The sequence below is a fragment of the Ranitomeya variabilis genome, chromosome 2 (assembly GCF_051348905.1).
Source record: "Ranitomeya variabilis isolate aRanVar5 chromosome 2, aRanVar5.hap1, whole genome shotgun sequence".
Lineage (NCBI taxonomy): Eukaryota > Metazoa > Chordata > Amphibia > Anura > Dendrobatidae > Ranitomeya > Ranitomeya variabilis.
The window spans coordinates 582,847,122-582,859,266 of NC_135233.1; the positions used below are offsets into that span (position 1 = coordinate 582,847,122).

General features: G+C 44.8%; 1 protein-coding gene across 8 annotated transcripts in view; it reads right to left on the minus strand.

Moving 5' to 3' along the window:
• WWOX (WW domain containing oxidoreductase) overlaps positions 1 to 12,145 on the minus strand; it is a 1,206,506-nt gene that overhangs the window by 785,454 nt on the left and 408,907 nt on the right. For 2 of the 8 annotated variants that reach the window (XM_077288370.1, XM_077288369.1), the window contains exon 10: positions 10,317 to 10,680. The exons of 5 other annotated variants lie outside the window; for them this stretch is intronic. In XM_077288370.1, the coding sequence (XP_077144485.1) occupies positions 10,618 to 10,680 (63 nt within the window). In that variant the 3' untranslated portion in view covers positions 10,317 to 10,617. Of the gene's footprint in view, positions 1 to 10,316; positions 10,681 to 12,145 lie in introns of those variants that run through there. One more of the 8 variants, XM_077288366.1, reaches the window with a different exon arrangement.

A 12,145-nucleotide genomic window follows, 5' to 3' on the forward strand; every position in this document is an offset into this window, starting at 1 on the left:
TACAAGTTCCATGACTAAGGCTGGGGTCACACATGGCGTAAGAAAATACGCCACGTATTATACGTCCGTACTACGGCCGTAATACGGAGAAATGTCCCCAAAATATTGATCCGTAGTCAGGGTGTTTCAGCGTATTTTGCGCATGGCATCCTCCGTATGTAATCCGTATGGCATCCGTACTGCGAGATTTTCGCGCAGGCTTGCAAAACCGACATCTAATGGATTTATGTGCTCAAATGTTAGGGAAAACATATATACAGTATATATATATATATATATATATGTCATTGAGACACATATATATATTCTGTATTTAGATTTCATTCAGCGCGATATCTGTGAACAGCCGCTAATTCAATTGCCGGCTTTTCATTTCTCCTGCACAAACCCGACAGGATATGAGACATGGTTTACATACAGTAAACCATCTCATATCCCCTTTTTTTTTGCATATTCCACATTACTAATGTTAGTAGTGTGTATGTGCAAAATTTCAGCGCTGTAGCTGCTGAAATAAAGGGTTAAATGGCGGAAAAAATTGGCGTGGGCTCCCGCGCAATTTTCTCCGCCAGAATGGTAAAGCCAGTGACTGAGGGCAGATATTAATAGCCAGGAGAGGGTCCATGGTTATTGGCCCCCCCGTGGCTACAAACATCTGCCCCCAGCCACCCCAGAAAAGGCACATCTGGAAGATGCGCCAATTCTGGCACTTGGCCACTCTCTTCCCACTCCCGTGTAGCGGTGGGATATGGGGTAATGAAGGGTTAATGCCACCTTGCTATTGTAAGGTGACATTAAGCCAGATTAATAATGGAGAGGCGTCAATTATGACACCTATCCATTATTAATCCAATTGTAGGAAAGGGTTAAAAAACACACACACACATGATTACAAAGTAGTTTAATGAAATAAACACAGCGGTTGTTGTAATAATTTATTGTTCTCCCATTCCATTTCCAGGACCTCGCTTGGCAACATAATAAACGCACAAGATACATACCTTCTGCTGTCAGATCTCGTCCCACGAAGTAATCCATCTGAAGGGGTTAACTAATATTACAGGCAGGAGCCCTGCAAATGCAGCTGTGCTCCGTGCTTGTAATCCCCGGGGAATGAATGAAATGTAGGTCATTGACCTACATTTCCTTCAGTCGCGGTGATGCGCCCCCTGGTGGATGTCCTCATATGACCTGTAGCGTGGGAAAAAGTTCCCAGGCTGCAGTTCATGAGAACATCCAGCAGGGGCGCATCACCGCAACTGAATGTAAGTATAGATCACTGCTTTCCTTTCAGCACCCGGGGATTACAGGCAGAGCGAGTGGATTATCGCAGCTCTGCCTGTAATATTAGTTAACCCCTTCAGATGGATTACTTCGTGGGACCTGATCTGACAGCAGAAGGTATGTATCTTGTGCGTTTATTATTTTTCCAAGCGAGGGTGTTCCTGATGGACTGAGAGTACAATAAATTATTCCAACAACCGCTGTGTTTTTTTCATTAAAATACTTTTAAATCATGTGTGTGTGTTTTTTAACCCTTTCCTACAATTGGATTAATAATGGATAGGTGTCATAATTGACGCCTCTCCATTATTAATCTGGCTTAATGTCACCTTCCAATAGCAAGGTGGCATTAACCCTTCATTACCCCATATCCCACCGCTACAGGGAGTGGGAAGAGAGTGGCCAAGTGCCAGAATTGGCGCATCTTCCAGATGTGCCTTTTCTGGGGTGGCTGGGGGCAGATGTTTTTAGCCACGGGGGGGGCCAATAACCATGGACCCTCTCCTGGCTATTAATATCTGCCCTCAGTCACTGGCTTTACCGCTCTGGCGGAGAAAATTGCGCGGGAGCCCACGCCAATTTTTTCCGCCATTTAACCCTTTATTTCAGCAGCTACAGCGCTGAAATTTTGCACATACACACTACTAACATTAGTAATGTGGAATATGCAAAAAAAAAGGGGATATGAGATGGTTTACTGTATGTAAACCATGTCTCATATCCTGTCGGGTTTGTGCAGGAGAAATGAAAAGCCGGCAATTGAATTACCGACTTTTCACTAACACCGCTGCGTATTTCTCGCAAGTCACACTGCTGGTCAGTGTGGAATCCGTATTTTTCACGCCCCCATAGACTTTCATTGGCGATTTTTTTGCGCAGTACGCTGACAAACGCAGCATGCTGCGATTTTGTACGGCCGTAGAAAGCCGTATAATACTGAACCGTAATATACGGCTAATAGGAGCAGCCCCATTGAGAAGCATTGTGCCGTATGTAATGCGAGTTTTACGGACGTAGTTTCTGCGCTCTTACGTCCGTAAAACTCGCATGTGTGACCCCAGCCTTATACTACAAGTTCCATGATGCATTGCACTGCTACTAAGCACGAACCTACCACACCCACTCCAAAACACACCCTAACCCCTCCCTCCTCTCCCCCTCTATCTTCAAAAAGATTTGTGATGTCATTTCTGTCCAACCTCCTCTTTTACATTTGTCCAACCCACACTCCATTACACACAGATAGATGGATAGATGGATAGATAGATAGATATGGGATAGATAGATAGATATGGGATAGATAGATAGATATGGGATAGATAGATAGACAGATAGATATTAGATAGATAGATAGATATGGGATAGCTAGATAGATAGACAGATAGATATGGGATAGATAGATAGATAGATATGGGATAGATAGATAGATAGACAGATAGATATGGGATAGATAGATAGATAGATAGATGATAGATAGATAGATAGATAGATATGGGATAGATAGATAGATAGACAGATAGATATGGGATAGATAGATAGATAGATAGACAGATAGATATGGGATAGATAGATATGGGATGGATGGGATAGATAGATAGATAGATAGATAGATAGATAGATAGATATGGGACAGACAGAGATAGATAGATAGATAGATATGGGATAGACAGACAGACAGACAGATAGATAGATAGATAGATAGATAGATAGATAGATATCTATGTCTATTTCCATACATATGTCCATATCCATGTTTCTAAACCCCTTCACCCCCTGGAGCTTTTTTGTTTTCGTTTATCGCTCCCCTTCTTTCCAGAGCCATAATGTTTCCGACAATATGGCCATGTGATCTTTTGCGGGACAAGTTCTACTTTTGAACGACACCATTGGTTTTACCATGTCGTGTAGCAGAAAATGTGAAAAAAATTCAAAGTGCAATGAAATGGCAAAAAAGTGCAATCCCACACTTGTTTTTTGCTTGGCTTTTTGGCTAGGTTCACTAAATGCTAAGGCTGTGTGCACACGTTGCGGATCTGATTGCAGATCCGCAGCGTTTTTTGCTGCACTGAATTGCATCAAATCCGCAGTGTAGTGTACAACCAATGTAAGTCTATGGGAGCCGCGGACTTGTGCACATGCTGCGGAAAAAGCCGCACCAAAACCACACCAAGAACTGCATCAAAACTGCACCAAAAACTGTATCAAAACCGCACCAAAACTGCAAAACTGCACCAGGTTTTGATGCAGTTTTTGGTGCAGTTTTGATGCAGTTTTTGGTGCAGTTTTGATGCTTTTTTTGGTGCGGTTTATGCGCGGTTTTAATGCCGTTTTTGGAAATAAATAAATAAATGGAAAATGTGCATGATTTGAATGGAAACATGCATGAAAAAACGGATTCCAAGGCCGGATTCATCATTTCACAGCTCAGTTTCATACGTTTTTTTGCCGGATCCGTCGCTGTGCGTTTTTTCGCCGGACAGAAAAAACGTTCCTCTGTGTTTTCCATCCGGCGGAAACAGCTTTTTTGACGGATCCGGCAAAAAACGGATGAAACGTGTGGCCATCAGGCGCAATCCGGCGCTAATACAACTCTATGAGAAAAAAACGGATCCGACGGAAAAAAATGGATCCGTTTTTTTCAAAACTCGCCAGATTGTGCCTCACGGCAAAAACCTGATGTGTGAAAGCAGCCAAATATATGGATAGATACATCTATGTATCTATAGATATATCTATAGATAAATATATCTATAGATAGATATATCCATAGATATATAATAAAAAGGCCGATGTTTCTATAAGGCTACTTTCACACTTGCGTTTTCCGCAATCCGTCTTTTTGGGAATAAAACGGATCCTGCAAATGTGCTTGCAGGATGCGTTTTTTACCCATAGACTTGTATTAGTGACGGATCGCGACGGATGGCCACACGTTGCGTCCGTCGTGCAACGGATGCGTCGTGTTTTGGCGGACCGTTGGCACGTCCGTCGCGTCTGCCATTTTCTACCGCGCATGCGCGGCCAAAACTCCGCCCCCTCCTCCCCGGACTTCAGAATGGGCAGCGGATGCGTTGAAAAACTGCATCCGCTGCCCACGACGTGCACAAATTTCACAACGTGCGTCGGTACGTCGGCCCAACGCATAGCGATGGACCCGTGCCGACGCAAGTGTGAAACAGGCCTTAATGAGCGTTTAATTTAATAAAAAAACTGAAAAAAACGGCGTGGGCTCCCGCGCAATTTTCTGCGCAAGAGGGGGAAAGCCGACGGCCGGGGGCCAATATTTGTAGCCTGCAATGAATATCAGCCCGCAGCTGTCTGCGTAGCCTTTACTGGCTATTAAAATAGGGGGACCCCCCCAAAAAAAATGACGTGGGGTCCCCCTATATTTTATAGCCAGAAAGGCTATGCAGACAGCTGCGGGCTGATATTCATAGCCTAGAGAGGGGCCATGGATATTGGTCTCCCCCTGCTACAAATACCAGTCCGCAGCCACCCCAGAAATGGCGCATCTGTAAGATGCGCCAATTCCGGCACTGAGGCTGGTTTCACACTTGCGTTTTTGGACGCTGCGTTTTAGCGCTAAAAAACGCATGCGTTTTTTTTCCTATACTTAACATTAAATACGCATGCGTTTTTTCGCCTGCGTTTTGACGCGTTTTCGGCAACGCATGCGTCTTTGTACGCGCGCGTTCATTTGCAGAAATGCAACCTGTAGTAATTTTTAGCGGCGTTTTTTTGCCGCAAAAAAACGCATGCGTTTATTTGCGGCAAAAAATGCATTGCTGTCTATGTAAACGTATGCGTTTTTAAGCACATGCGTTTGTTTGCGTTAAAAACACATGCGTTTTTATAGAAAAACAGAAAAAAACACTGAAACACCACCCACCACCATCAGAGTGATAAAGGGATCCAAACCCTAACCCTACCCCTAACCTTACCCCTAACCGTTTAATGAACATTTTCTGACAGTCATAGTGCCACGATATTTCAGTGCCACGTATTTCAGTGCCACGTATATAAGTGCCACGTATATAAGTGCCACGTATGTAAGTGCCACGTATGTAAGTGCCACGTATGTAAGTGCCACGTATGTAAGTGCCACGTGACACGTATTTCAGTGCCACGGATTTCAGTGCCACGTATTTCAGTGCCACGGATTTAAGTGCCACCTATGCAAGTGCCACGGATTTCAGTGCCACGTATTTCAGTGCCACGGATTTAAGTGCCACGTATGTAAGTGCCACGTATGTAAGTGCCACGTATGTAAGTGCCACGTATGTAAGTGCCACGTATGTAAGTGCCACGTGCCACGTATTTCAGTGTCACGTATTAAAGTGCCACGTATTTCTGTCACGTTTACGGTTAGGGTTAGGGTTGATGTCACCGCTCTATAGGACCCTCAGTGACACACTGACAGGAGGCAATGGCTCCTGCAGTGTATCACTGAGGTTACTAAAGTTCACTGGTCTCACTTTATGGCAAAAAGCTGCGTGGGAACTTTCTCATACAGCATGCCATAAAGTGAGACTAGGGACTATTTTATCACAGGGGCGTAGGAATACATTGTGGGGAATACATTGTGGAAGGATACCTTCCTGCCCTCATTGTGTTCCTGGTGCCCCTGGTGAGTGGTTGCGTCAGCTGATGCTCCTGCTCTCCACGGGAGATCGTCGTGGGACACTCGTTTTAATTGGATTTCTGCGGATCAGGGAGTATAGTGTTTGTTTATTATTTTAATATTTTTTACAGATGACAATGGCTTCGGGGATCAAAGTACAAGTGATGGTGAGTATGTACTCTGTTTTATGTACTGTATGTATGTATGTACTGTATGTACTGTATGTATGTACTGTATGTATGTACTGTATGCGCATGTCGTCGCATGGCGCATGTCGTCGCATGGAGCATGTCGTCGCATGGCGCATGTCGTTGCATGGCGCATGTCCTGTATGTGTTCTATGTATGTATGTACTGTATGTGTTTTTTGTTTTTTTTTTACATTCAACACATTAGCCGGATGATGGGACTACTACTGTCCCATCATTGGCTAATGTGTCACTCACTGTCACTGTAGCAGGCAGAGCCCGATGGGACTTGTAGTCCCATTGGACATGCCTGCACACAGAGACAACGCCGCCACCACCACCGCACAGCCACCTTCAGCACCGGCCGCAGCCACGGGATCAGCCGCCGCCGCAGCACATCTCAGCAAGCAGATCCCAGCACCAGACACCTGCAGTGCACAGCCCCACCCGCCCCCAGCACAGCCCCGCCCGCCCCCAGCACAGCACAGTCCCGCCCACAGCCCAGTCACTCTTGAGTGACTGCTGACTGTGCGGCTGGGACACGCCTGTTACTGACGTCACGTCAATTTCCAGAGTCTGGAAATTGACGTGACGTCGGCAGAAATTAGCGGTGGCTGCAGCCTGGGGGTCACGTGACCCGGACTCAGCCACCAGCATAGCGCCGCTCACAGGCAAAAAAGGCAACGCAAGGTATTTACACAATTCATCAGGGGCCCCGGGGGAATACATTGGGGGGATAATTGAAAGTAGTGGACAACCCCTTTAAAATTCCCCAAATCTGTTAGGGTACATCCACATTGCATTTCGGCAATACGTCAGTGGTTCTGTCAAGGCTTCGGTCTGATGACCTGAAAAAGAGAACTTTGGCGAAACCCTCAGCCATTAACTTAAAAGTGCAGTCAGACGGTAGTATAAATCGGACTGAGTCCAGAAAGCAATACACAGCCTGGCGGGCGGCTCCCCATACCTGAGCATAGAAATACATGAAGCTTTCTCGCTCAGGTAGGGGGAGCCGCCGGTCAGTCCGATCTCTGTCTGATTCATACAGCTGTCTGTCTGCACCCTTAATAAGACCCACGGAGTCAGTGCTTCGTCTGGCTTCAGTTATGGCAGTATCTCCATTCATGTGGGTGGACACTGCTGAAACTGCGGCCAAAGCATATTATAGTCATTGGTAGAGGGTTTCGCCAAAATGTGCTTCTTCAGGGCTTCAGTCATGAAAGAATAGTTGAGGTTTGACTCAAAATAGCCCTACTCTCTCCATTCATCTGGATTATCGGCTGCTGTTGGATTACAATAGTTTCATTGGATTCCTATGTCTCCCGCACGCATTTTTCTAAATTTTGCGAAAGCGCCTGCTCAAACTTAATTCCCACATTATCCGGCATTTCCATTTGAGCGAATCTTTTGGGGCCGGGTAGCCTGATTGAATGCAGCTAATAAGTCTAACTGTGAGGATTAATCAATTTGCAGATACATCATTGAGAGTAATAGATCAGGTAAGGAGTATCTGCTATCCTAAACTTGTTACCGAGAACATCGACCACATTGAGCAGAGACTCCTGAATTAATTGCTCACCTCTGGGAATTGGGCTCCGTGCATAATAATAAGCGGTGAATAAGGAACGGCAGCTGTTGGTCTAGCAGGTATTCAGGTCTTAGGGAAGGGAAGCATCCGCCGCTTATAAATAGAAGTTGTATGTTATACAGACACGAAATATCAAGAGCAAACCTGAAAAGCGAAAATGAAAAGGAATCTTGGGATTTATAGCATCCATTATTTTTAAAATTTATGAATAAAATGCCAGAACGACGGTAAAGACTGACACTAAAGTAGTAGAAAGAAAGCAGTGGAGGAGGTAATTTAGGGAATGTTCACACAGGGTGTTTCCCAATCAGCACCAAATGGAAATTTTGAGGATATCATTGTTGATATGGGCAAATTAACTGGCGGATTTGGCTTGCAGCACGTAGATGAGGTCTGTAAAACAATGCTGCTACTGCACATTTTCCATCCAACCCATATGTACATATGTTTCCTAAAGAGTCCACTCCATCTGATGCTCGGCATTGTGCTTGGTGATGTACGGCCGCATGCAGCTGCTTGGCCATGAAGCTCCTGAAGGGGGTGCAGTGCTTGTAATAATGTTAATACCAGAGGAGGTGTGGACTGTGTAGTTATGGACTCAGCAGAGCGGTGGTGACATTTCTGTCCTCTGCTCCTCAGCACTCGACTCCGCTTTGTAAGGTTACGGCATCTCCACTTAGTGGCTCAGTTTCACACCAGGGGTGAATGGCCGGATATTACACACTTAGGGCGAGAAACCAGATGTTATATGCTGGGGGGCTGAATGTTATACACTTGGGGCCAGATGTTATACCCCAGGGGTGAGGGGTCGGATGTTATACACTCGGGGCAGGGGGCCAGATTTTATACATCGGGGTCAAGGAGCCAGAAGTTATACACTGAAAGTGACTAGCCAGATGTTATACACCAGGGAGGTGGCATGAGAGGCCGGATATTACACACCGGGGGTGAGGGACTGGATGTTATACACTAGGGGCGAGGAGCCAGGTGTTATACACTGAAAGCGACTGGTCAGATGTTATACACTGGGGGACATGAGGGATCGGATATTATACACCAGGGACGAGTGGTCGGATGATATACACCAGGGGGCGGCGTGAAAGGCCAGATGTTATACACTGGGGCAAGGGGCCGGAGGTTATACACCAGGGGGCGGCGTGAGGGACCGGATGTTTTACACCAGGGGGCGGCGTGAGGGACTGGATATTATACACCAGGGGATGGGGTGAGGGACCGGATGTTATACACCAGGGCACGGCGTGAGGGACCGGATGTTAGACACCGGGGCGAAGGGTCGGATGTTATACATTAGGGGTGGGGTGAGGGGCCGGATGTTAGACACCGGGGCAAAGGGCCAGATGTTATACATCAGGTGGCGCCAGATGTTATACATCAGGTGGCGGCGTGAGGGACCGGATGTTAGACATCGGGGAGAAGGGCCGGATGTTATACATCAGGGGCGGGGTGAGGGGCTGGATGTTAGACATTGGGGAGAAGGGCCAAATGTTATACATCAGGGGCGGGTGAGGGGCCGGATGTTAGACACCGGGGACAAGGGCCGGATGTTATACATGAGGGGCCGGATGTTAGACACCGAAGCAAAGGGCCAGATGTTATACATCAGGTGGTGCCAGATGTTATACATCAGGGGGCGGCGTGAGGGACCGGATGTTAGACATCGGGGAGAAGGGCCGGATGTTATACATCAAGGGCGGGGTGAGGGGTCGGATGTTATACACTGGGGCGAGGGGCCGTAGGTTATAAACCGGGGGGCGTGAGGGACTGGATATTATGCGCAGGGAGCGAAAGGCCAAATGTTAAAAGCAGGGGGCGAGAGGCCGAATGTTATACACTGTGTGTGGATGGTCTATAGAACAAATGAAAAAAATGACTTCAAATATTATGACATGAAACTTGTTGTTCTGGGACTTTTTTGGCTTGTTTTTTTTTTTAATTCTCATTTTCATCTCATTTTTTACTGGTTTGCTCTACGTTGATATTTTTATCCAAATCCTATATATATATATATATATATATATATATATATATATATATATATATATATATATATATATATATATATATATATATATATATATATATATATACCGTATATATATATATATATATATATATCTCAAACCTGACTTAAATCCAGGGACGGATACCAGAGGCAATTTGGACAGATCCCTTTTTAATCTTTAAATTAACTTTGCCCGTAGTACGAGGCAGGGACAATGACCAACAAACAATAATTGATGTGAAATTAGTCGTTTCTGCCTATTAAAAGTCCCTCTGTTCCGGTAGATCGCTGATGTGATATTTAATCACTTTTTTTCTTTCCAGTGCGGCTGAATTTTTAGTAATTAATTAGTCACATGCGAGGACAGCTGCGCGTTATTGAGTCCCAACGTTTAGGAGAAACAGATGAAATATTGGTAAGCCGTGCCGACCACGGTATAAGTATGTGAGGGGGGTGAGAGGTTAATCCCTATTGATTTTTCAAGTATGCGTACGCCACCACTGGGGAAGGCCGCTGCTGCTGGAAATCGGCTTGCGCAAATGCATTCGAAATCTTAGCAGCGGCCGGCGTCACTGATCGCAGCCCTCTCGGCACACACAGAGGACTACAACCTGTCTCCATAATCGTGCATTTACAAGACATGAAGGCAGGGGCTCTGGTACAACATAGGCATAACACTGTTAAAGGAGTAGTCCCCCTTTAAGGATATTTATTTATTTTATTTTTCATACTTAAATGCATATATTATTGGCTAACAATCATTTTTGTAATTGGGTTTCATTTAAAAAAAATGGTACCGTTTCTCTTCTATAGCCTCAGAGTTGCACTGTCTATTGCTGACTGAAGAATGGGTTAACTGGGAATCCATCAGCGAGCTCATTTTGACGGAACTGATGAGAGAGTTTAAAATTGTTTTATCTTTTCTGATTTATGATCACAGACCACATCAAAATTGAAGGTGAAGAGAAGCAAAGAATCTGTAAAGGGAAAACGGTTCAAAATTTTTAAAAAAAGCCAAAATGCAAAATTGATTTTTAGCCCAAAATACATACATTTAAGTAAAAATAAAAATCATCAGAATACAGAATAAAACTATCAATCAGCTTTTATAAAAGCTATGAAATTATGAAATTGTCTAATAAATCAGCTTCCTTGAGACCAATAGTGTCATGTTTAAGAATCTGAGAGTAGCATAATATAGGGGCAGAGAGCCTGATTCCAGGGATGTGTCACTTTCTCAGCAGCTTGCTATAGTTTCAATACAATCAGTCTTTTATCAGCAGAAGATTATTATTGCAGGACTAGGTGTCATGTGCCAGGTAGTCCAGCCAATATGTATAATCCCGCCCCCACCACTGATTGGCAGCTTGCTGACAGTATACATAGGATGCTGCCAATCAGTGGTGTGGGCGGGGTTATACACAGCTCAGTATTCCGAGCTCTGCTAGATCTACAGCAGATAAAACAAGGATTTTATCAAAACTGCACCAAGCAGCCCAGTAAGTGAGACATCATTGGAATCAAGCTCTCTGCCCCTACATCATGCTGCTCCCACATTATATAAGAAACACCTGTTGTTAGATCCCCTTAACATCAAATTGTAGGATTGTGAGCCCCAACATTAATCAGATTAAGGAGACTGCAGGGTTTATACAGCCCTATGAATACATAGGTGTGACTGTGCCTGGTACTGCAGGTAATGGTACTGCAAAAAATATTTTGTTATCCTAAGTCATGTGACAAGGCTTGTAAAAGGGTCGACATTGACTTTTAGGATCTCTGCTTCCAATAGGTGGCGCTAGAGTTCTAGTCCTCTTCCTCTCTGAAGACACAATTTGCATGGTTAGACCCTTCAGCTCTTTAAACCAGAGGAGATATCAAGTGTGCGGCAATTTCTAAAAGGCCTCATTCAGACACACACTTTATACCCTGGCTTTTTATGGAAAAAACATGTTCCCTTTACAGTCTAAGGGGATGCTCATAGACTTTGCGGCCAATTTTAGTCTAATTTTTGGATCAAAACGCAACCATTCAAGCAAATTGGCCAGAAAAATATGGACAGCACTCGGACGTCTTCTGTCTGTTTATTACTGGGTAGTAAAAGCTTGGAAATTCTTATTTTTCTTTTGCATGTGAGAAATACAGATGCCACACTGATGAAAAAAACACGACAAATGGACCAAAACGGATGGAAATTAGACTCGGCATACGGCTGAAAAACAGTCTGAAGTATGAATGAGACCTAACAATGTTCTCAAACTGTTACAAAACTAAAACAACCAGCATGCCCTTGTAAGAGGGCGTACCGCAAAGGATGAGGTTCCTCAGCGATACGGGGCTTTTGTGACCGGAGCGGAACCGACAGGAAGAAGAAGAGTTTCCAGGAGGAAGAGTCTAGATGGAGCACCGGGTAATGTGGCCTTTATGACTCAGTTACCCAAT